Below are 27,271 nucleotides of genomic sequence, written 5' to 3'. Positions count from 1 at the left end.
TCAAAATAGGCGTGAGTTTTGAAATACCCTACAGTTAGAGAACATAGGCTATGTACTTCGTTCCTGCTAAACAAACTCGGCAGTAGGTACTGTGATCAGGTATTTTTAAATAGCGCCCACTTTTCAGACCCCTGTTGTTGTTTTTTTACACCGTAAGTGTAGTAGGTCATTAAACTACAAAGTGGTTTCCATATGAGCTCAAATGAACTTAGAAATGAATATGTATTACATAAAATTTCTCGTATGATGCACTTAAATATGAATGTCTGGAACAATATAAAAAGTAAAACATTCAACATTTTGTTTGCAAAGAATTTTGTGAGTGTTCTTTTTTTAGGAAGAAGAACAAACAAGCAAACAAAGCTGCCAAGAGAATATAAAAATGATTTCCTAACTACTTTTCTTTTTCTACAGACTTTCTTCAAAGTTTCATGCAAAGCTACTTGTGGACCACTTCCTAACAACACTTAATTGTTAACTATATTAACAAGTAATTTCAATCAAAATACACCAACAAATCAACTCCTACATGCTATCATTTCATCCCCTTTCTTACAATAGCAACTTTCCCTTTACAAAATAAAAATAAAAAATACAAATTAACTGCAAATAAGTCAGGTTTTCAGAATATAATCTCCATTCATCAGGTTTAATATTTCACTCTAATGTTTCATACAGCCACCTCATGGAATAGTAAAGTACCAAATGAATAGGGTGTGTCAGTAGACATGTCTTTTAGTGATGGAAAATTTAAAACAAGCTTTACTGACCACAGGGGGAGCCTTTGACATAAAGAAGGAGTACATAAGAGAAACATTTCCATTAGTTCCAACTTGGCATGTATCATGCTCTTTTCCTATAAATTGCATACTTATGTAGGCCCACCCAGCAACTGACATGATGGTGACACACATGAGTGGGGAGGGGAAGGTGCACAGTCCTCCTGTGCTCTAGCCTGGCCATGGGCCTTTACTTATGTGTCTGAATGTAGATATATTCCTATTGACATTATGTTTGTGATGTGAGATTCATGTGACCACTCATGTGGGCAAAGATTTGACCTCCAAAAGTCCCCCAAAAAACTGACACAAAAGTAAAGGTGGAGCTAGAATGTAAAGCCAGGTTCATAATCTCATATAGTCATAAATGTGAAATTTTGTGAGTTGCGGGTGCAAAGAGAAATTTTCCAACCAAAGTTTAGAGGGTCATTCCGCGGATACAATATGGAGAAAGGAGCTGTATAACTATGTGTTCCCTGAGGCTGCAATGATCCAAATGTAAAATGATTACTTGAGAACTTGATTTGACACTGAACAAACTAACAAAAATGAGGGCAGTCTTTCAGTAGCATTAAGTGTACAAACACTTTAATACAGTGTTACAAATAGTAATGAACCTTGTTTACTGTTCAATTGGGTGAATTGTTTCTTAATTCCAACGACACACAATGATGGCGGAAAAGGGGCCAAGCCACCCACTTCTGTGAAAAGGTCCCCCTTTCCATAATTAGAAGTTACCCTTTTGTTCTAACTATTGTGCTATTTTTGACGTGAGAAAGTGCTCTTGTGTATTTAGTAATGTCCTCTTGTCGAGAAATTAATAATACAATGTGACAAAATAAATGGCTGTTTTAGATGAAAAATCAAAGCACAATAGTAAATTAAAAATGGCTGTTTTGTTGAGAAAAAAAAATATTCAAATGGGGGAATTTGTGGTACAAAATGCACTGAGGGTCAATTCTGTTGATACATTCTGATGACAATCTTGTTGTTTGCCCCTTCGAATCAAAGTCACATATCCCACTGCCCTTCAAAGTTTAGTGTGGGCCTCACCCCTCTTGATCCCTCCATAACTGGACCCTCCTCTGCCAACTCTGAATGTACACATCCACAGACTGATGTAGAAGTTGAGAATCTTAGTGATGTGCAGTGCTAGATGAACTCCTCTGTAGCACTAAGACACCATGTGCTCCACTCCCACCAACCCATTGCCCCCCCCCCCCATCCCATTTGCTATTTGCAGGAACAGTTTAAAATTAGAAAGTTGGTATGTTTTGCTGGGAAGGGATCACAAAACCCCCTTGAACACTGGGCCCCTAGTTAATTGCATCAAAGGACCCACTGGATAATACAGTACTAGTATTGTGCATAGACAATCAGACAATCAAGTTGAAAGTACAGTAACTATGTCCATGATGTCATGATATTATGTACATAGTAGAAACTGTATTACAATCCACTCAAAACTACAACCCATAGGAACAAATCCATGTTGTTACTCATTTGTTGTTCATATATGGTCAGAACAAAATAACTGTTTGTGTTTACAAGCATCACGTGACCTGACTGTTGACTATGCCATGCATTCACTCAATGAGAATCATGTAACAGGTGTATATCGCACGTCCGAAAGCCACTTCTCCATTCTTTTTCCTTCCTCTTGTCAGAGCTTCATCACCCTTACTAATCATCCTCCTCTTCATCTGGAACATTAGGGTCTCTTCCACGGGCGGCTTTAAGCAATAGAGTTCTGTAATCGATATTCTTTCCTCTTAGCTCTTCGGGTAGAGGCACGACAGATGGACACGGTACTTGTCCTGGAACCTGGCAAATACACTCCCTGGCAAACTCCCTTCCGAAATTAGCTGGATTTGTCTTTTTCTCCCTAGCTTTCCTTTCTGCAGACAGAATCTCTCTGCAAGAAGTTAAGAAATTTGACCAAGGTTTATTTATCAAATTTGTAGACAAGTGGCCTAGATATCTGGTACACCAGGAGGGCTTTGATTAGTTGACAATGTGTCGTTAGTTCATTTGATAACAAGAATATATTTCACTTTGTCTCAAACTATTGGGATTGAAGGCAGTTACTTTACACACTAACCAGCAATATGGGGAATGCTACATCTAAGTGTATAGCTCACACTAAGTGGCCATATGTGCATACCGGGCATGCTACATCTAAAGTATAGGTTACAGGTCTTCATGGTGGTTTCTGGCTCTGTCAGTTCTTTGGGAACAATGACAATTTATGTCCAAAGTTAAAGATACAAATTTGGTCGAAGTAACATAGGTCTGTATGGAAAAGGTTACTTCCTTACTTGGCATATTGAAAACTTGGTGCATGCCTTTGATAAAGCTGTACAATATGCATAGGAAGGGGGTAGAGGCAGCTGACTACCCCCCCCCCACCCCCCGCCCCCTTTTTGACAGCTTCTAAATATAAATAGATACATTTAAACAATCTAATACTTATGAGGCCTGAGACCATTTATTTTGCAAATGCAAACAAGATGCTTCAGAAAACATTTCATTTTCAAATTTTAAAGGAGCTGGCTAAGGTTCCACTATAGAAATACTAAAAAAGGACACATCATAAATCATATTGTAAAAAACAGATTTTGAAAAGTTATATGACTCACTCTGATTTTCCTAAAAGTTTCTTAACATGTTCTAAAATGGATGTATTGGATTTACTGTCAATATCTATAAGCACCTCATCACCATCATCTGAAATATAAAAAAATAAATATATATATCATAAACTGTTCAAGAATCAACATGAATTCTCCACCCAACAGTAAGTTGAAGAGTTAATAATAATAATAATAATAAACAGTTCTTATTAAGCGCCCGTAACAGAAGTCTCAGGGCGCTTTACAAATAAAAAGGTCAAAAAATACATAAAGAATACAAGTCAAACACACAGCTAAAGAAGCATATGACCGAATGATAAAAAGTAAAATAGCACACAAAAGGCAATAACCATGGATAAAAAAGCACTAACATATATAGACAATGAATTAATGGGTAAAGAGATGAGTTTTCAGTTTGGTTTTAAAATTGTCCACAGAAGATGCAGTCCTGATATGTTGTGGCAAAATGTTCCATTCTGTATGAGTTACTCAATAAAAAAAAAAGAGTGCAATAGTCAGTTAAGGTCTCCAGACACCTATGAACAGCATTATCCTAAATCCCTCTAATAGACATTCAAAATCATGTAAATAGCTGCATCTCCCATCAAAATCCATCAAAGATTGACCATTCTTTTGTCAAATCTTTTCTTAATTTCTAGTCTGATTTATGAATAAACATTCCCTAATTATGCACATTTGATGACGTAGAGGGAGTGACTGCCTAATTTAATGTTATGTTATTACTTTGTTTTTACAACCTTCATTTCAAGGACACTGAACACAGCTTTGTGGTCTAAGGCAATTTTTGGAAATATTCATGTAAAAAAAAGGAGGAACATCTCATTATTTAAATGATATATGTGGGCTTGTATTTAGGGGTTAACTTATTCAGGCCTGAAATGAGGAATGTTGATGAGTGCAACACTCCACGTCATAATGTGCAAATATTTAATAAGTTTCCCAGATTATCAGAAACTTCAGATGTGTACTGTTTATCTTGGACAGAAAAAAGAGCTTCTCAAAACATTTCAACAGATTTTGAATAAGCTTGTACTGAATATGGGGTTAGTTGGTCTAGGTGTCTGCTGTACAGAAATGAGCAAGTGGTTATTCCAGAAGGAAAACTGTACAAAGATTACTTATTGTGTATACAGGGCTATTAACCTGTAAAACTCATTTTAGTTATATTCATCTATTACCAGTGATGTTCATCTATCACCAGTTTTATTCATCTATCACCAGTTATATTCATCTAGCGCCAGTTACATTCAATTAGCACCAGTTATATTCTCTATCACCAGTTATGTTCATCTATCACCAGTAATATTAATCTACCACCAGTTATATTCATCTATCACCAGTTATATTCATCTATCACCAGTTGTATTCATCTAGCACCAGTTATGTTTATCTAGCACCAGTTATATTCATCTATCACCAGTTATATTCATCTATCACCAGTTATATTCATCTATCACCAGTGATATTCATCTATCACCAGTTATATTCATCTATCACCAGTTATATTCATCTAGCACCAGTTATATTCATTTAGCACCAGTTATATTCATCTAGCACCAGTTATATTCATCTAGCACCAGTTATATTAATCTAGCACCAGTTATATTCATCTAGCACCAGTTATATTCATCTAGCACCAGTTATGTTCATCTATCACCATTTATATTCATCTAGCACCAGCTATATTCATCTATCACCAGTTATATTCATCTACCACCAGTTATATTCATCTATCACCAATTATATTCATCTCCCACTAGTTATATTCATCTACTGTAGCACCAGTTATATTCATCTATCACCAATTTTATTAATCTAGCACCAGTTATGTTCATTTAGCACCAGTTCTCAATTCTAGTTCTCACATTAAGGTGCTGTACTCAACTTCTCAAGCATTGCCTTTTATATTTTTGGTGTTGTATTACTTAGAGGTGATGAAACTGTTCTTTGAGGCACATATTGAGGCAACATCTCAGCACATATTGAAAGCAGTGGAAACCAACATTGCGGTTTCTTGAACATTTTTGGGCACTTTCTGTAACCTGGGCAATACCCATGATACTGTCAACTTGTCAAGCAAAAGATGGACAGGATTCACACATTTAAAACAAATGAACCTTGACAGTGAAAATCTTATCAAACACAATACTCTTGTCTGCAGATTGAAGACTATGATTTTATAATCTCTCTATGTATTGATCTTAGTTACAAGTTAGTTTAATGCCATAATGCATTCTAAAATCATTACTTAAATGTTACTTGATCAATAAGTGTTTATAGCAGATCACAACAAACTTTTCCTATTTTGACTTTTGAAGTCTCTTGATAGAAAACAGCTTGTGTTTGATAGCAAAGCATCTGTTATGAAAAATAAATCATTTGATAACAGATAGGAAGCATAATGATGTGTCTAAGTGATAACATTTAGACCGGTGGTAATTAAATGTAACAACATGAACTAAAACACAAGTTGAATTGTTCTACTCTCTACATTATGAGAGGGCATGGGATTGAGTTCAAACGGTTAGGGGTTAGAATAGACTATATTACAATTACCGACCATTATTACACATTTAACCACTGTTTACTACAAAATAAATGAATATTAACCCATCCCTTTTAGGTATGGCATGTACAGTTACATGTCCTAGCTGCATTTTATGAAATATTATATTTTACTAAACTTTTCATCTGTACTGAGATTCAGAGAAAGTGTTTACAAGCTTGGACATACAAAAACACACACACTATTCGGAATGCATACAGTAAAAGTAGATCTACCTTAGCCTTCATAGGTATTCTGCTCTCAGGCAAGTTACCAAAGAAAGTCCAAAAATGAAGACTGGATTGTTATCAGAGTATCATACTTTGAATTAGAGTTATAAGAATTTATTTTATACATCAACTATTTTAGCTTGTGATGATCAATGTTTCATAGTTTTTAACATTAAAGTGGAAAATGGATTAACATTATATGTTTCATTTTGTTTGCAAATTAAGGGAACCTGCAACACTATTTCTCCATTCACCACAATTTTGGTTCCATCCAAAAGTGAGATCTACTACTACATATAGCTAGACAACAACATATATATAGATATTTACAGAACAAATTAAAGTTACGAAAGAGGAAAGAATTTGAATGTTTCGTTCTTACTTAAGAAACAGCGAATAAAAGGTGATGGTGTGAGGTTCTTGAATGTTTGCATCTGAACATTATGGTTCTTGTACTGCAACTGTGGTAAATTGTAAAAGACAAAATCCCTGTAGAGGAGACAAAAAAAGAAAGAAAAATCAATTACCTTAATTAACATTACCTAATCTCAGAAATACTATTCAGCATTAGTATGAATATTATACACAAATTTTTTGAAAGACTCAAGAATCATAGGATCAGGCTGGACTAAAACCTAGGGACATATGCTTCAGACTGCTGTACTCCGTCAGCTTAGCTAGATCTACGTATGAGATCCAAACCGTGATTTTTCACGGTACCTTTGCATTTCTACATAGCCAGGTATAAAAGCCCTTAATCTGAGGCAGAATGTGGCAGGAAAGGGAATTTCCAAATTCTTTCTTCGATCTTTATACTTAAAGGGTGTGAAGACTCGCACACAAAGAAAAGAAATGTCTCATGCTTATTGCTGATAATCTAACCTAGTTTCAAATGAGGTGTAACCGAAGTGTTAGACACCACCATCGATCCCAGAAAATACACACACAGCTTGCTACCGTCGGTAGTTAGACACTAGTGTACAGTCAGTACATACAGCTGCGGTCAATACCCACAGCACAGTGTACAAACGATACAGCGATGGATTATCTCAGGTCCAGCTAAAGATAACAAGGTATCACGTTTCATTACTGTCTGCATTTTGTAGCGACAAGCAGAAATCTTCACTTGCACGCAACGGAAAGTTAACTTTTCAGAGTCTTCAATGCCTTTAATTGAAAGCTGTTTGTGGAGTGATCGAAATGTATCCATTATTCATTTCTACTGTATGTTAGTTTGCGCTTCAATGGCCTAATATTTAAAGTTGAATTTGCTCATTAACACATACATGTACGTTGTCACATACCTTAAAACACTGTGACAGACACTTTATGTGCATCCCCAAATCATGAATAGATGCTCCCAGTGTTGTGTAAATTATTTGTAAATTTGGCAAAATTATCAAGATATATCTTCCAGCATCAAATGGGCTGTTTATACAAGTTTACTACAACGTTAGGAATACATTGGGATCATCATGTATGTATGTCAAGCCTAATTAAGTACTGTTCAACGTAGCCTTAACTACAGTGTATTGTGTAAGACTGCAACTTAGCAATTTCAATTTCACAGTCTTGTAATTGTGCACAGTATATTGCTATATTTGTTAAAATCTCTTTGAATTGGGAAAAAATATAGACATTCTTGTCACAAAATAAGAAAGATACCCTTGACAATGTTGGAATATCAAGTTTTTGAAAGAGAAAAGCATGTTTGTATAAAGATAAATAATCTTAATTCGGTAGGAGGTACAGGTATATTAGTATAATTTTATAAAAATAATACACGCATACGTATATATGTGAGTTTATGCAACAGTCAGTTAAAACGTGTTACACCAGTCATATTTAACCTACATGACCGGGATCATTATTGAACAGAAAATTGGCTGAATACAGGCAGCCTACTGTAAATAATATCCTACCTTGTATGTACTTGTACTCTTGAATTTTCTAGAAAAGATACCTGTGCTTTTACACAGCCTCATTGTGTGTACAGCTACTCGGGAGATTTGGAGAGCACTGTAAGATTTAGGGCAAAACAATTCAGTACACATACGGTCACACCAAGGGGAATTCTACTTGTAGGGCCTACTCTGAATGCTGTTGTACAGTATAGTCAGTATTGCGAAGTTCGCCATACTGCGAAGTTCGGGCACCCTAAGAAATACACAATTTTCACCATGAAAACCTACAGGAAGAGCCAAATTTCACCAAAAAGTAAGAAGCTACAGTTATTTTCTCTCCAAAATGACCCGTGTGCAAGAAATTACTTACATATTTGTCAATAAAATGACGAAGATCTATGAAGTCTGTTATAATTACTGAAAGAGCAACAGCGCCACCAATTTGTACCAGCGCCACACTGTAGGTTGCGTGTCCGAACTTCGCAATACTCTAGCAAGAAATACCAGTTCCACAATCACGAAGAATTTTCTTGGAAAACAACGTGAAAACAGTTTGCAGGAAAGAAAGTTTGGCCGTGTATTGTACTAAAACACAATTCTCCCACCATATGAAGTATATTTTCTGGTGATTTAGACCAGAAGATTTAGTTTTGGGGTGTTTTAAGTCTTAAGTGGCCGAACTTCGAAGTCACCATCCTACTCATACCACAAGTTTGTGTTTTACAAATAAAACTGTTAAGCTGTAGGCCCTACATAAGAAAACTGACCAAATATTTGGCCAACCACTACATTTCTTCTTAGATGGATTAAGTTGCAATCATTCACAAACTTGGTTGACCTAGCTCACAAAGTAGGCCTAGGCTAAGCGGCCCAGTGTCTATCTTACTTAGGCCTAGGCTAGGCCATAAAGTTAGAGTACTTATTCATTTGGATTACAATGATTGCATAGACTAGATCTATATGGCAAAGCTAACAATCTTTCCTTTGGATCTAGCCTAAACACACCCAAGTGACACGTTTGTATGTAATTCTTTACAACATATCAATACCTGGCACCCTTGTGAGTTTCTCCTAACGTATTGTAGTTAATGGTTACAATTTTCACTGTGTCTCTTAGGTAGACATTTCGGGTCACACTAATTAGCGTCAACTCACGACAACTCACGACAACTCAAGACAACTCAAGACAACAGGTTTAAAATACCATCAAATACCATCAAATACAATTGATGTTATCAGAGTATATCTGGAAACACGTTTAAAAGTGACTGGAACCAGCGTGCATACAGATCTTTCACGGGAAAAAATGTTTTTGTCGTAAAAATCGCCAACTTTTTTCTAACGTTGAATTGGACGACGTGATGCCATTGCGCTTGCGCAATGACATTGGACCGAACCATTACACTACAGGTAAGTGTAATTTTTCAATAACATATGTAAATTACAATGGAAAAACAATAAGTATTCATTATTTTAAAAACATTCAATGATTTGACGGAGAGAATAATAAAACCGGGCAAGATGATAGTAAGCAAGACTCTGTAAAATTAATAATAACATATGTAAATTAAAATGGAAAAATAATAAGAAGTATTCATTATTTTAAAACATTAAATAATTTGATTTGGAGTTCATTCACCATACTTTGGTGCTTTATTACTACGACAACCCACCTTACCGACACTGTACACAAGGTACTTTCCAAACCTAGCACAAACCCACTCATATTATAATGGTTCGGTCCAATGGCATTGCGCAATCGCAATAGCATCACGTCGTCTAATTCAACGTTAGGAAAAAGTTGGCGATTTTTACGACAAAAACATTTTTTCCCTTGAAAGATCTGTATGCACGCTGGTTCCAGTCACTTTTAAACGTGTTTCCAGATATACTCTGATAACATCAATTGTATTTGATGTTATTTTAAACCTGTTGTCTTGAGTTGTCTTGAGTTGTCGTGAGTTGTCGTGAGTTGACGCTAATTAGTGTGACCGGACATTTCCCCTTTCAAGATACCGCAACGTCCTTCTCAACGGAAACTTTCCTTTCATAGGCATTATTATCCTCTTTTATTGCTCAAACTCTGATACACATTCGATTTTTAAGTAAGAGACCTATGGTCCACCAAATTGTGTCAATCTGGCGAGATTAATACGGTTCTCGTCCATAAAATCTCTCATGCATGTCGTGGAACTACCTTTGAGGCCAAACTTGGAAATGAAAGGTGAACAGATGTGTAACAGATCCTCTTCAGCCTGTGCCCAACCATTTGCCATGTGCCCTGATCACTGAAGTAAAATAACTTTATTTTATTTCAATGGGACTTCAATTGAAGTTAGCGATCAATAACAACACACCAACCAGGAACGTGATTACGAAATGTCTAACACACTGCTTGTGTACGGTGTTTGAGTGGCATAGCTTTGACAGAAGATAATGTGCTCTTTCAGTTGTAAACTATATTGACCAATTGAAGTAGTGGAGATCTATTTCAGGTGTTATTTAGTCTACCCCTCTTTCTGTATTTATATAAATATATTTTTAGGTTGCTGAACCGTTTCGACATCATGAATGTAAGCCTGACGAAGAGAGAGTATGAGAAAATTATGGTTACCATTAACGTGGAACTATTACCATAGTACGGTAAAGTTTAAGTACCATAGAAGTGTTCATTGTGTGTCTTCACAAAGTAGGTGGAAACAATTTCAGAGTGGCGTGTTTAATATGTATAGCTGTTAATTAATTTCGTTCTTCGAGCTACTAAAAACAATATGTTTGCGGTTTTAGCAGTGTACATGTTTATGATACCAGTGGAAATTGACAGTGACGGTGAAAGAGGGTTAACTATTGTGCATGGTGTTGGGGGAGGGGGAGTTGGAAGAAACATCACAGCTTGGGGAGGTTTTGAGTGGGACATTGTGACTTTGAGGCGGCAATCCACAATGTCACCTGAAAACGTCAAGAAAAAAAATAATTATTTGTGCATCTGCACCATAAATTGATTTATTCGAACGTTTTTCAACAAGATGGCAATTTTTTAATTCCAGCTCTTTTTTGTTGTTGTAATTTCTCAACCGATTGGCGCTTTTAAATAATTTCATACAAAGGCTACCCTTCTTTACCAAAACAAAGCTCTACATTATTGAAAGAGGAATTTGAAAGTTTTCAGGAAACTGGCCCGAGGAGCACGTCCCACCTTTGTCCCAGGCTCCACAGCGTCACCAGCTCCGCCACTGGCAGGCGCGGCGGAACGGAAAAATTATTGGGGGGCTAATTTGTGGAGACTATCTAAGCGGAGCGCCACCATCAGTTGGCGCGGAGAGTACAAGAAAATTTTGGGTTTTTTCAAACCCCCAGATGGCCGGAAACGGCATTTCCCGAGTATTTTATGCTGCGAATACCTAGCCCTAAAATATGGGTCTCAAGCCTGCAATTTCTCAGATTGCACGTTAAAGTCTGTAAAAACATTGTAATTTGTATATTCGAAGGTGTTTTAAGAGAGTAGCTATTACTCGTAGTGTACTCGCAAAGACGTTTTTGAGTGTATTAAGGGCAGTGGCGGAGCTATGGGTATTGGTCAGGGGGGCAAGAATGGTCTGTAGGGGCGCTTTCGACACTATCTAAGCGGAGCGCCATCACAGGTTGGCGCGGAGCGTACAGAAATTTTTGAGTAAAGTTACTCCCTAGATTGCAGGAAATGACCCTTTCCGGGCCTTGCTAATTTACAGATAAACGGAGAATAAATAGGTGTCGTCGCCATTTTGTCGGAAAATTACACCAACAGAATATAACAAATGTCAATAGGTATATGAGAGCGCAATAAAATAGTCAATAATCGCGAATAAGTTAAAAGTAGTGAAAAGCTGAAAAGGGCGCCAGCAGTCCATTTGAGTCCGTCAGGAGGGGGGGGGGGGATCCGCCCCCTGGCTGTATATATGGACGCTCCGCCACTAAGTAAGGGGATGTTGGAGAACTGGCTGAAATGAGGCAAGTCATTGGCCTAAGACGAAGTTGTGTTACGCTTACCGGTACTCACACTAACTGCTTCCACTTTTCACGGGGCGTGAAGACGCGGTTGGGGTGATAATGTGGTCTATAGTCAGGGGACGGTCCGAGGGACCAAGGTCCCCCAGCAATTACTAAAATTATTACACCTTTATAGTATAAGTGTGCATCGGACAGATCGACAAGTATGCATTTAAAAATGGGCACATGCACGTTTCGGAGCCTTGGTAAATATTGGGGGGCTTATCATGCATTTTCCCCCTCAACTTTTATATTGGGGGGGCCTGATCCCCCCAAGCCCCCCCCCCCCGGTTCCGCCGCCACTGAGCTCCGCAACCCTTGGAAACGATTATTTTCATTCTCTTTTAAATTTACAATTCGACATCTCCTCCTTTCAGCTGTATTGTCGAGTTGGCATATTAGAAGCATGCATGAAATATATAGGTCGTGAGGCCGGTTCTAGCCTGGAGTGTCTGATCGACCAACTAAGGGTTAGGTTTCTTATCCACGGCTTTACCTTCTGATATGGTCTCCCCTCTACCCACCCCAACTCTGTCCAAGGCCTCTTATGCATAGATGAAAGAAATTACCCCACCATATCCGTTTACATTTTGAGCCAGAATTGGTGAAAGATTAGCATATTACTCCCAAACCTTCTGCTAGCTCAAAGCTGTTCTATAGATAACTTATGCGCAGACGAAGTACGCATGACGTTACACTGTCTATCCGGTTGTGAAGTTATTTTGTTTTCGGTCATCAGACCTGTCTCATATCCTGTCTAGTGGTGACATCATTTCCTTTCGCTGGTTGTCCACGTACCGGTATAATCCAGTATATGCTTCAACAAGAAACATGTGAAAGAAGAAGGACAATCAATTTTGTAGGCCTATATTATTAAATTAAAGTCACAGTATAGGCCCAATTGTGCATGGTGCTATAAACAACATCGCCCACTGACTGGATGACCGCAATGTACGACTTGCGAACAAGTAACTTAATTACACATAGGTTAATAAACGTTACCAGTTTTATACTATTTTTTTTGTATATATATTATATACAAAATTTAAAAAAAAAATTACATTATAAAAAAAATGATTTAAAAGCCGAAATATGAACATCTATCAAATTTTAGCCTGTATTATTTATTTTGAAACATGGTTGATGACATGTCATCTCATCACAGGGATTCAAATTGTCCAGTCCTGACGATAATGGAAGGGTGGAAGGAGATACAGCCGAGGCCTCGTGTCAATTGTCTCCAGAGCGCATGATCTTAATGTTTGAGGAGGGGGGTGTGGGGACAAATTAAATTTCCCCAGACTGATTTATTTAAGGACTGAACTTTTGTGGAAAGGCTGCGGGCGAACGCCTTTGTTTATATATGCAGGGATCCTGCCCTGGGTTAATTGAAGCACTGTAAGAGATGTTGTGGTCCTTCCAAAAGAAAACAAACTTTGGACATCAAATGGCGCATTCTGGGGTATATTTATACTATAATTAAGATCTTTAGACTCAAACTTGTCCGTTAACATTTATGAGAGGGCCAGATGCGAATGAAGTATTTAATAAAGGCTAGGTGATGACGTTGTGTAATTGAAACCGACTTAATTGTATTAAAAATTCTGAGGCATGTTAAGACTAAAAATTAAGTCTATATAAGAAATAACTTAACTCTTAAATTTTAAAATCCACGTGTTTCTTATGTAAGGCTACACGGCAAGTAAAATCCTTCTAAAAATTAAACAGCGGCTGCATGAATATAAAGGCCATCGTCAGATTCGACCTCAATGAGATAATTAACGGTCTTGTTTCAACTGATTAGAATATCTGGGGAAAATATCGATGGTTGATCCTCTTGTGAAGAGCTAGAGTGTGCTCGAAACCTTCCTTTCATTGCCATGCATCTATAATAAGCTGTGGAGTTAAGCTAAGAGATGGCATTAGACAGCATGTTAGTCTTGGTATATTCTATGTAGTCTAACACAAACAAAATGGCGGAAGGACATGTTAGTGATATCAATATGTCTACATCGTAAGTCCGGTTTATTCAGTATTAAAATATCCCTAATCTCTGGAATGCTCCTTTAAGGCTTAATTGCTGATGGGATTGGTTCCCCAACTGCAGTGTAGATCTAGTTGCCAATGTTGATAATCTAGCCATATCAAACAAAATTCTAATTACTCAACCAAAGCAATGTTTCTTCCAATTTTATATCAAATTGAACAGTATAGCACCATGTTGCTGACAGTGAGCACCATTCGTGATTTACCCAGTGACTATACTGAAGTTTTATACTGTACTGCGAAAGTTGTTTGGGCCATATTCAGTGATTGATAGGTTGTTGGGTATCTGAGAAAAACTATTGCCCCAATAGTCAGTTCGTGTCAGACTAAAGTAGTCTATCCACTTTAATTCATGAGCCTCAGATATTAATGTGGTAAATTCTCAAGAAATATTTATATAGTTTACTAAACTAATAGCAGTGTTTCTAACGGTCTATAACCTATCAAAATGACTTTTGTGCCAAAATTCAACCATTGGTGACCTCAAGGTTCATGCAAGATTTCCTTTTGTTTTGAATTGAGTCTTCAAAGAGGAATCGGGGCTTTAGAGCCGGAAATATGATTTCACATTGAGCGGATATATGGTCAGATCATTTCACCTCAGAAGGGAATGTCGTCCTTCCAGGGCTGTCTTGTGCAAACATCCTTTAATTCACGATAGAAACAGACATGTTTTTATACTAGAGCGGTATGACTAATCTCTAAACTGACAAAAATAGTTGAATTTTGTATAACAATTTACACAAACAACAAAGAAAGTTAGTTTTGTCGATTAACATAACTATTAAACTGTAGTTCGTGGGAAACTAGTAAAACTATTTTGTTCCCCTTCTCTCTTGTTTCCTGTTGTTTTTGTCTTTTGAGAGGTGCTAACATAATTAGCGGAGCAGATAGCTTTAATTTAGTTTTAGCTCCTGTGGGAATCTTTTTCTCACATCTCGTTACATGAGAAACCAGCAGAACTACTACGGAATTAAAACAAAAATAAGCATTATATAATTAATAGACAAACGATGGAGTAAAAAGATCTGTGAAAGTAATTATCTATTGCAATGATACACCGGATGGAAAACAATATGAGCTAATGAGTTTTGGGAGAAAATTGATAATTATGTACACTAGAAAGGGGCCAATGCTCTTAAAATATGTGATTGTGTTGCATGTGAAACACTTGTAATTGCGAAAATGGACTGAAATAGCCCTTGTTTTATGGACTGATCGAAATAGTCCTGAAATGTGAGTTGATGAATTTTCCAATTTCTCTATTTCCATCCATATACATATTCCACTATTATGTCAATTCTTTCCTGAAAGTTGTATATGTCACTTGAAAATGATATGGACAGTCATTCGATGTCGTTTCAATGTTGTAACAAATAACTTTTATTACATATCATATAAGAAAATTCAACATAACAAATATAGACATCCAAAATGCGCTGTATAGGTCGAAATGTTAAATATAATCAAGCAAACCTCTGGTATAGTTTAGTTAAATGTAGCCCTATACATGAAGAAAGAAAAATCATATGATATTTCAACCACCGAGAAACCTAGACTTTCAATGAGTAGGTATTTCACCTACGCTTCGAAAGATTCCTGTAAAATGTACTTATCATTGCACGAATTGTACGCAGAATCACTGAGGCTGTACGCATTTTTCAGATGCTACCATATGTAGTTCAGCCTCCTCTGTACATTTAAGGTAAAATGATGACTTAATGTAACAAAATTAGTTTTTATATGTTAAGAAAGCATATTCCAAAGAAGAAAAACGAAAAACGTCAGTCCATGTTGTATTTTGTAACGGGGTGTTGTTTATTTTCTTCTACCAAGATGTCAGCAGTGATGTTAGAGTAAAAGACCACATAGTCATGACGAATATGACGACGGAACAAGATATTCTGCAAGTGTATAGTGTATTGCGCAATACACTTCGGTATTATATGCCTTTGTACAATAAAGTATTAACAAGAATGAGCTTAAACAATGTCAGATCTCAAATCTCACATTCTGAGGATTATTCTAATACCCTTGTCCTGCATTGAGTCGCAAATCTAGAATTAGCATAAGTAGGCTATATATATATATATATATATATATAACCGCCCACTTATCGTACAACGCAACATAGCCAAGAAGACCTGGACACCACCTGACAACCGTAACGCATTTATAGACAGCTTTGTTAATGCAGCCAACTCGCATCTTAGTTCATTCCTCTCGTCCATTTGCACCAAAACACCAGCACCCAGCAACTTTGACAGATCCGACCACAAAGCCCTAAACGAACTCCGTCGCAACTCAGACATAATTATCAAACCAGCCGACAAAGGAGGAGCCATTGTGGTTATGGACACCACCAACTATGTCGCAGAGGCGCAAAAGCAACTTTCTGACGTCCGTTTCTACGAACTACTGGACAACGATCCCACCTCTCAATACCACAGACACCTAATTTCTTTGGTAAATTCGTTTAACGTTAAGGTAAGAGAAGAGGTTGTAAAGCTCATACCCTCCGCCCCCACACCCGCACCCTTCTACACACTCCCCAAAATACATAAACTTAAAGGCCTTGTCAGCAATCAACATAAGAATGCTAATAAACTGTCAGACCACGAGGTGTTCGAAATCGCTCGTAAACAACATATATTCGCCCCTGGTAGGCCTATTGTGTCTGGTATTGGTACCCTTACAGAATACATTTCAGCCTACGTTGACCATTTTTTACAACCTCTTCTCCCCAACATACCCAGCTATATTCAAGATAGCACCCATTTTCTTAACATACTTAGGGAAGTCCCGCCCCTCATTGAAGGCACCATTCTGGTAACCATGGATGTTTCTGCCCTGTACACCAATATCCCCCATAGCGAAGGTGTCCTGGCTTGCAATAAGATGATGGCGTCTAATGATGTCACCCAACATGGTGAGATCTCGCAGCTCATTAAGTTTATACTGGAGCATAATAATTTTACCTTCAATGGTCGTCACTATCTGCAAACCAAAGGCACAGCCATGGGTACCCGAATGGCCCCCTCATATGCTAATATTTTTATGTACTACCTAGAACAAGAATTACTTTCTTCATCCTCTTACAAACCATGTCTCTATGTACGATATATTGATGATATTTTTATGTTATGGGATAAGGGCGAACAAGAACTTGACAACTTTTTCACGTTTGCCAATGATTCTCACGATTCCATAAAATTTACCACCGAACGGTCCACTAAGCAAATCCCTTCCTCGACGTACTCGTCATGATCGATGATCACAAAATAGAGACATCGGTGTATGCCAAACCAACTGATAGGCACTCTTATCTCCACTTTAATAGTTTTCATCCCCGCCACACCAAAAATTCCATTGTCTACAGCCAGTTACTCAGATACCGGCGTATCTGCTCACATGACCAAACTTTTCTCAATAAGGCCATTGAACTGTTTGAGTTTTTCCTTCAAAGGGGATACCCATACCGTATACTTAACTTCCACCTCAAACGGGTTCTGTCTCTACAACGCTCTAGTCTCCTAACCTATCGTAAAAAATCTGTTTCAGATAGTCTACCCCTCGTTGTCACCTACCACCCCTCCCTTCGCCCCCTTTTCAATAAAATCAAACAATCTTGGGGCACTCTAGGTTCGGACCCCACAATAGCTGAACTCTTCAAAGCCCCCCCAGTCATAGCATATAGACAACCCCGCAACATCCGCTCAGTACTGGTTCGCACTAATCTCGCCCCACCCAGTAATGAACCTGACAGTGGTAACATCCCCTGTAACAAACCTAGATGCTTGGTGTGCACACACCTCGACCCCTCCCCCGCTTTCCTCCACCGGGCCTCAGGCACCACTCTGAGACCTGGTAGATTTGGTTGCGACTCAGCCAATGTCATCTACCTGCTGTATTGTTGCAAGTGCCCCCAGGTCACCTATATTGGCGAAACCAGCACAAAGTTCAGACTCCGCTTCAATAATCACAAACTAAGTATCCGCAATAATAACCCAGGTTTCCCTGTTGCCGAACATTTTAATCTCCCCAATCACAACTTATCTGACCTCAAATTTGTCATTCTATACGGCTTCTTCAAAACCGCTCACGAAAGAAGCAACCGGGAACTAAAAACCATCTTACGCCTCAATACACACAACAATGGGCTCAACAGGGATCTCTCTTTTATGAGCATACATGCCAAGTTCAATACCAATAAGGTCTAGTTTCTTCCATTTCATTAGCACAACTGAAGAAGAGCCGTGTAAACGCTCGAAATATTTTGTTACCTATTTACGTTCTAAGTAATAAAGTTGGAAATGAAAGTATCATTTTTTTCCATTTTTTTCTTGTTGATATATATATATATATATATATATATATATATATATATATATATATTTTTCCATTTTTTTCTTGTTGATATATATATATATATATATATATATAACATATCTATAATATAGAACATATCTATAATGTAGAACCATATGCATATTAAGTCATCCTTTATGATAACTCTTTCCTAACGGTTCCTACTTAACGCATATATTTGTGTGTTTTTTCTAGTTTTTCTTTTATTGAAAACAAGTTGCATACTGCGGACTGGATGGATAATTTGCACTCACACAAACACAGGCATATATACGTACACACACAGTTCTGATTAAAATAGTATTGCAGTAAGTCATCAAATAGGTAACAAAAGTTTCCCAAGGACACCTTTTCTTTGTAAGTTATCTTATAGTAGGGTAAAAATATACAAAATGTACGGTACGTGGTTGGCCTTGACCGTGAATCCTGCTATTCATAGAGTCACCTTGAACTACGACAGAGTATTGTTGTAGTGCTTTTGCTAAGTAATGCTTCCTGCCGGTAAACTTGTTGTGTATACATATATAGTATGAGTAAGAATTCCATAGCAACTCCCTGTACTTACTCATACTATATATGTATACACCAGGGAGAGTTGTTATGTTCCATAACAACTCCCTGGTAAGAATAATATAAACTTGAAGAAGAACTCTATTGATCCTTAACTAAGGAAACTATACTGCTCGCAAGGCAATAAAAACATAAAAGGTTAGCAAGTCAAACTAAAAAGAAAGAAAACATGGAAAAGCAGCAGGCTGTACAGAAAAGGCAAGAAAACAAATTAATTTTATTATAAGTTTTAATAGCCCGAGGAATGAAAAATGAAGGATAGTGGTTTTTGGTAGCAATTACCGACCTGCCTATTGAAAGTGGGAAATATGCACCCTTGATGGCAGGTTTTTTGTATATATTATTTGGATTTGGTATTACAAAATAATATGATTACTCTTTTCTCTTTTCTCCCATTTTTTGAGAAAATTGAAAGAGCAGAAAGTAAGGGCTTCTAACTATTCTAATTTTCAACTATTCTGTTAGTTATGTAGAACATGTACTGGTGTTTTCAACTGTAACAGTCTGTCCAAGGTCACCATTAGCTGTCAGTAAGATGATATTATAAAAATAGTATATTCGTAATAGTCAATTGTATCAGATTATAGGTACCGCACCACAATTAGAGTAGTGTATATACATCCGCTCGAAAGCTTAACCATTGTCAGAGAAAAGGGGTAAAAGTACCTTAGGCAAAGCTTGTTTAAGCATGTTATCAGTTACTGTCATCGTTTGTTCTCCCTTTATATGAAAGAGCATAATTTAAAGTACAGATGGTGTGAAAATAGGGAGGATGGAAGGTGATATAAACCATATAAACTTTGGTTATATGTTGATATTACTCGGAGCGAGCAGATGGAAGGGTTGGGGTTCAGTATGCTTAAACTTGCTCCTCTTCTAGCTCAAAATCTAAACGGTCATGATATGGCAGTTTGCAAGTGCCATGATAGGCCAATATTTCAGCTATCGTGTGGTGGGTAGAATATACCAGTTGAAAACTTCTGTCTATGCTAAGGCAGCTCTTGAAAGTGACGAGTTTAGTGTGTAGGTCAATGGAACAATTAATTGTGGTGCGAGACCTATATGATGAGCAGGTACAACAAAGCCAATATACATATACACAAGCAAACAGATATACACAAACAACATTTCACACGCAACGAAGTGTAAGGAACGCAACGCAGCCGGTATTTGTCCTTCTCATGTAAATGCAGAGTACAGGTGTCAGGTGCTACACTGTTGATGAGGCCGTTAATCCAGATGTCTTTTTTCCTTTTCCAGGTTGATAATACACACCTTGTGAAGATGAAATGTACGAGTCAGAAGACATGCCCAGCCGCTTCCTCCACATCCCCCAAATTTCGGATTTGACAGTGAAGGCAAGAAAAATGAAAAGTCCTTGCAATGACGTGAATATGATAAAGAGATACCATAGCCACTGTTTGTCAAACAACGCAGCAGCAAAGCCAATGACCCAGGTTAACCCCAGGATTATGAAAATCTGAAGAATCAAAAATAGAATCAAGGCATATTTTAATGAATTACTAGACTATATGTTTCAAGTAGTGACCAAATTGGCATCATTGAATTGTTAATGTACAAAACAGAAAAGTACCTTCACGCAATCAATTCCTGTTTTCCAATATGTATGGGATTCCGAAATTCTTTTGGCTAATGCGTTTGCTTGTTGTTTGCTTGTGTGTTTGATTGGAATTTTCAATTCTTCACAAAGTCAGGTAGTTATAAGGATACTACTTTCATGAATCACACTTTTTTATATATAGCAATTATATGTTTAGTGATTCCGTAATGTAAACAAAATTGGAAGGTGTTGCTCAGAATCACAGCCTTTAACGACGCATATAAAGTTGCTGGTTATTAATTACCGAGGGAAATGCCAATGACATAAAGTGTAATTTACGTTCATCTATTTTTTTGTAACTCCATACTATCTCTTTAAGAATAATTTCAAAATTACGTTCGGAATAACAAGAACAGGTTTCTATATCGGTTTATACCTTTGTCAAACTGATGATGTATGAACAAGCTTAAGTATCAGAAAAATTGAAGCAGATATCAAATCTAGTCAGGAATCTCATGACTTTTCCTGAACTGGAAGGTTTTGAAAGCTTGGTGTTATTCTAGTAAGATTGCCCTTATCATTGACATCAGTGAATACTAAATTTAAAAAACAAGCCAGCGGCATCTCTCACACTGTTCAAACTAATTTACAGGCACTATGAGCCATAAGATAAATGAACTCGGTTTCTCGAAATAATATCCACATAACAGCGTTTTTAATGAATAACTGTGATTGTATCATATACTAACGTATCCTGCTAAGGTTATGGGATGTCATAGCCACATTATAAGAAGAAAAAGAGAAGAAAAAGAGAAGAAGAAACTTCTCACCTTTGAATAAATCACCAATTCACGTAAGTGGCTTTCCTCCTTGGTCTTTCTGATTCTCTGACTACTCCTCTTTTGAATACAAATGGAGACAGTTATGTGTATGAAGAATATCATATTTATGACAACACTCACTGCCACCGGAATACCAAAGGCATACAAGTTAATCTTTGGTCCACCAATCCAGCATCCTGAGTTAGAACCATACACTATTCCGTAAATGCCATCTTCATCCACAGAGTAAAGAATCAGTAATGTCCCACTGATGATACTTGGCAAAACAAAACACAGTAGTATGAAAAGAAATATAGATTTTTTGGAAGGTTTTACACCTCTTAATGTTTGGTTTCTGAGACTAAAAGTCTGATTCATAAGAAAACCTAATATTGAGCTAGACGAGAAAGCAGTCAGCCAAAAGAAATGTCCAAGACCAGATATTACTGAACATAAGGTACCATGAAGAGTAGAAATACCCGCGAAGATAAGTAGTAACTGAGCCACTACAAGGCAACCACAAAGGGTCATGATTATAATGTTTGCTAGTCTGGTTCTTAATGTAGGAAATACGGAGTAGCTGATCAATGTTAAAAGCAGTGCAATCACCGAAAGAGAAATACCAACCGTGCTCAGGATACTTTGTGTTTGGGAATATTGAGGCAAAAACCTATAAGTCACAACGGTGCCAGAGGCTTCCAAAAAGTTACACACCTGTATGTCACCATTTTGTTGTATTGTATACATATCTGGAGTAAATTGAATCGATATATTTGCCGCATATACTAAAACACTGGACTCGTTTTCCAAAGGGAGAAAGACGTTTGAATCGAGTGAAATTAGCGGGCATAATGATACTTCACTAGAGTTAAATACGCATCTTTGTACTAAAATGTCCTCTGATGAGATGTTACCATGTGTTGATGAAAATTGAAATAAATGTCGAATCTTTATTTGAGATACGTCAGTAGTTTCCGATGAATTTTGGAAAAGAATTCCAGCAGTAATATTACCAGATGTACTCCACTGGGGTTCACTGTACCATTCCGAATCACAATATAGGGTCGGGTCCTCCACTTTGGATGGACAGTACGCCAAAAACTCCACAATGTTCAAACTTGTGCATGCATCTGAATTTTGCGAAGATGTACTGCCAGCTTTTGCCAAGAGACTTCCAATTATTTCTAAAGAAGTCGTGACAACTTCTAAAACAACCTGTTCTTGGCTCGTCATTCTGCACGATGTATTGTAATGTTCCATGTTTGCTTGTAAAAGTAATACCAAATCCGCTGGTAGGCAATTAAAAGTTGTTTCCATGTTCTCCAAACAAGAATTGTTGATAAAGTTCACGTTGTCAGCTTTTATATGTATAGAATAGTGATTACATTCTTCTGACGAATTTGTAGTAATATTTGGCAGTTGTACGCATAGTGAACTTCTCAGAACGTAACCACTAGGACATGTTAATAGTTTGCACGAAGCCCCGAGTGGATCAAAAACCTGTCCAACGTTACAAGTCACAGATATTTCTTGGATCCTTTCATTGTTTTTTGTGATGGATATACCACCAGAATTACCACCAAAATTAAAGGTTATAGAAATTGGTACGAGAGGTGGTGGGGGAGGTTCAGGTGTTGGACATATGGTTTCACCGGTTTCGTAGTCATAGAGACACGGCACCGCGAAAACGGGCGGAAATATTTCTTCGCGGTCAAATGCAGCTGTACAATACTCTAAAACCTCGTAGTCGATATATTTACGAGAAGAATAGTAACATTCAACACAGAAGGTATTTTTGAAGTACCCTCCAATCGAAATGGGAGCTGCTATGGTCGAACATTTGTGTCTGATATCCTCGCTAGCTGTGTTATCGTCACATGTATCGATTACGTCATCGGTAATTTCAAAACAAGGTATTACAGATAACACGTAAAATGGATGATCTGAAGGTGGAAGGAAGGACAAGCTTTGACAGTGTTCTCTCAGTAGAAAGATTTGATCTTTAACGGTCAGGTTCGTAGCTGTTTTAAAAATATCAGTGTCTTCACAATCTTGAGCCTCGAATGACCAAGGTGAAAGGTCGGATAAATCCTCTCCATGACAGAGAGCACAGTAAAAATTTCTGTAGGTTAGTCCTTTCCTTGATAAAACTGGAATACTAGATAAATTATCTTCCAATCTACCCACGGTGATATCTGTGTCGTCGCCTGTGACGTCACATTCGTTAAGCCCCGTCCATGTATCTGGACATTTAGACACCATCCAGTATTTTTGCTGTGATATAACATCCGTAGCACACTGAAAGTAATCTCTCATATCGGGAAGAACTTCAGACAAAAATATTTCGGTGTCGGTATCTTTGGAACAGCGATTACTTTTTTCGATAGTATTGTAACAACAATCTTGGAATAATTCACAAGCTGGGTGACAAGAACATGTGACCGATGTCAGAGAACCACATGAAGAACTACATTCATAATCTCTAGTGCAGTACCCAGCCCGTACAGTTTCTGTAACGTGAATGGAAAAGAAAGAATAACTATAAATCCTCACTTCTAAGAGAATACTTACGTTGACAATAATGCAAATGTCAAGTAGTAATTTCCTCCGATTGCCAGATTGCATAGCTAATATTAAACATGTTCAACTGAAATCAGTGTTTGCTGGCAATGAGATATGCAAATCCGTGAATTGCCTTCTTGTTTTAAGTTTTCTGACATATCCATAATTTGTTTTGGTACAACAACTGATGGCGATGTATACTGATGTTTGACATATGACAGGAAACTGATTGTTTTCACAGGAGAAGAAATTTCTAAATCTTTCTTATGTTGTTTTACCCCGTAATTCATTTCTTATTCCATTCCGATATTTTATTCGTAGTAATGTTGACTTTATTTCTGACATATTGTGTTAACAGTGTTAGCATATTTGTTTATTAATACTAATAGTTGCATTTCCATTGTCAAACGCACTGCACTCTTTAGACTATATCAACCCATAGGCCTAAGTAGATCTAATACGTACTTGGAACTGTTTTGAAATGACAGGATTTACGTGGTACGACCTTACATATGGTTAACTTCGCGGTTCCTTGTTACAATATTAAATGAATGGATCTACCACAGTCATAATCCCCACCCACCCCCCCCCCCTTCTCCTCTTCCCCCATGCCACGCCTTCGTAACCAAATCGAGCCCGTATGTTGGAAGATCTAAGAATAATATGAGAGTGAACATAACGAAATTTAATTACAATATTATCATTTAAGGAAGCAGTTCGGAAGTGGACTTCACCCTCAGTCATTTAAGCATCCCTGCCCCCCCCCCCACTAAACCAACCAGGGGAAGAACATCGTCAACTACGTTTACTCTGCTCACAAAACACCGCAGACCCCATTAGCCACATAGCGAACTACGTACTTACGTACTGGAGGTGGTTCCGTTTCTGGTTCCGACTGTCCTAGTACCACGATAACGTTAATACTCCAAAGCACTGTGAAGACACTTTTCAGATTTGTATATAAAGCCATAGTTTGTTGTATATCCTTTTCTTTCCAACGAGAAATCCAATAGCAGAAAAAATACTGAAGCAGATTGTCGTAACTAACAATCGAAGTATACAAGGTTATATATGTATATTGTTGGGAATAAAGAACATCGGTTCGGATGTACAATAGAGTTCGGTTTGTTGTTATCAGATATCTTTACGGAAATGCAGGACAACTGAAGCACGATACTGGTATTACCTGTAGCTATAACCAAGTTGAAACCGGAGTAGGTTGTTCACACTATTGAACGATCGTGTTTTTATTACATAACTATATACGCACGCATGCGTATATCTTAAACGATACCACCAGTCTCATATATGAAGTTCCGTAATACTGGCTGAGTGATTACTGAAACACTTAGGTCACAAAACTTTTGTAATGATATGTTTCGACGTCATTTGCAACGTATTGCATAGATAATATTATTTTCTGTTATGATCGTCGGTGTGACAATGTAGAATCTCGCTCCTGGGTATTTTAAAGCAGCATTTTGCGTTGGGTCGCTTTTTTCCACCTTTTTAAACTGTGCATCGATTTTTTTACATGTATCAATTATAAAACAGCAAACTAAGATACCATCCAAGTTTCATCCTGCCAAGAGCGTTAATTAGCGAGTAATTAACGATTTATATCGATAACGAGTAAAAGTGTCCTCGACCAAGTTTTCATATCTCCAAATCCACTAGTTTGAATTCCACCAATCAGTGAATAGTATGTTTATTCATGAGCATTTTGCGTTTGGTCGCCGTTTTCTACTTTTTTGACATGTCCATCGAGTTTTTTACTTACATCAAATCACAAAACAGCAAATTAAGATATTAGCCAAGTTTTTCCCTGCCAAAAACGTTAATTAGCGAGTATTCCACATACAAAATTAAATCGCATTCCGTTCCCAAACCCACTAGTTTGAATTCAACCAATCAGAGATGCAGGTTTAGTTATGAGCCGTTGCTAAAAATAGATTCAAGACTTTGCGTTGGTACAACTCCCTGGTACAACTGCCATATAGACTGTACACAAATCAAGCGTGGTGTTATATTACGTATCTGTCAATGACGTTCGTAGTGTTTAAATATTCATATTATGGGCGAGGTTTATTGGGTTCCCAACGGAAAATATCTTGGAGAACAACACAGTTGAAAGTTGCAATTTTTTCGACTTTTATGCCACCATTTGAAGTAAAATATAAATAGATAAGCTAGTTATGTATGTCGTTATGGCATAGTGGAGTCAGTGAGGTTGAGAAATACCATAGTCGAGGACGCAAAATGCTGCTTTAACCCCGTTGTAAGTAATGCGCAGTCCTGGCGTATCCTATGATAGTTTTGATGGTTTACATTCCTAATATGTAATTTTACGGATGGATTCAAACTGCAAACATGACGCAGTCTACGATAGTTGAAATTATACGACAGTTGAGATACCTCTCTCGCCAACCCCCCTCCCCCTCCCCCTCATCAGATAAATTACTCATAGCATGATCCTTCACTTCAAACTGGGTTCGTTTAAAACACCGAAGGGGAGATTATATACGTACATAGACTAGTGGCATGCACAAGTGAGGGAAGGGGACATGGTTCAGTCGGGGAATTGTCGGGGTAAAGTGTCTTAACCCCCACCATTATTCAACCTCACACAAAAATTCAAGAGTTTTTATCAGCAGATTTTAGCAGTATTAGCAATCTTGCGTTTAGGGCTGTTCCGGGTCATTAAAACTGTCCGCGAGAAAATTAAATAGATAATTTCAAATGGTGCATTCTGGGGCATGTTAAGACTATATATATATATATATATATATATATATATATATATATATATATATGTAACAAGTTTGACTATAATCCCACTTATGGGACCAAATGACCTCAAACATATTTGGACCACAAATTCAGGCCCAAAGAATGTGTCCCAAAATGTATTCGAGGTGGAAATAAATATTGGGCCCATCCTACGCAAAAAGGGTCCCGGATTGTTTTGCCAGCCCAGATGGTCACATCCAATTGAAACCTCTGTGTTCCAGCTACTAACCAACAGCTGTATACTAAGTTTGGCTACAATCGTACTGAAGGTTGCGGAGTTATTGCAATGTAAAGCTTTTCTATATCTGACCCCTTAAACTCATTAATATTCACAAGATCAGCACCAAAAACGATCGGGCACACCTTAATACATCTACATAGCAAGTATGACCAACATCCATCATGCATTGTTGTG

At 37.5% G+C, this 27,271-nt stretch overlaps 2 protein-coding genes across 4 annotated transcripts; both read right to left on the bottom strand.

The window, feature by feature from the left end:
• Window positions 1–614: 614 nt before the first annotated feature.
• Window positions 615–10,303, bottom strand: LOC139960893 (small ribosomal subunit protein mS25-like). Its single transcript, XM_071959564.1, has 5 exons — window positions 10,115–10,303; window positions 9,162–9,240; window positions 6,591–6,697; window positions 3,419–3,506; window positions 615–2,694 (listed from the first exon to the last, which is right to left on the bottom strand). Exons 1-5 carry the CDS (start codon window positions 10,167–10,169, stop codon window positions 2,463–2,465), a joined length of 561 nt encoding a protein of 186 aa, XP_071815665.1. The 5' UTR covers window positions 10,170–10,303; the 3' UTR covers window positions 615–2,462.
• A 7,152-nt stretch (window positions 10,304–17,455) lies between these two features.
• LOC139960878 (uncharacterized) lies at window positions 17,456–26,766 on the bottom strand. Of its 3 annotated transcripts, none has more exons than XM_071959544.1 (3): window positions 24,927–26,766; window positions 21,514–24,014; window positions 17,456–20,602 (listed from the first exon to the last, which is right to left on the bottom strand). In XM_071959544.1, exons 2-3 carry the CDS (start codon window positions 23,818–23,820, stop codon window positions 20,333–20,335), a joined length of 2,577 nt encoding a protein of 858 aa, XP_071815645.1. In that variant the 5' UTR covers window positions 23,821–24,014; window positions 24,927–26,766; the 3' UTR covers window positions 17,456–20,332. The 3 variants fall into 3 exon arrangements, with proteins under 3 accessions (XP_071815645.1, XP_071815643.1, XP_071815646.1); XM_071959542.1 differs by having other exon boundaries at window positions 24,931–26,766; XM_071959545.1 differs by having other exon boundaries at window positions 24,935–26,766.
• Between the last annotated feature and the right edge of the window lie 505 nt (window positions 26,767–27,271).

Source organism: Apostichopus japonicus, chromosome 20 (assembly GCF_037975245.1).
Source record: "Apostichopus japonicus isolate 1M-3 chromosome 20, ASM3797524v1, whole genome shotgun sequence".
Lineage (NCBI taxonomy): Eukaryota > Metazoa > Echinodermata > Holothuroidea > Aspidochirotida > Stichopodidae > Apostichopus > Apostichopus japonicus.
Note: the sequence above shows the minus strand (reverse complement) of the source record. Positions and strands in the feature narration are given on the sequence as shown.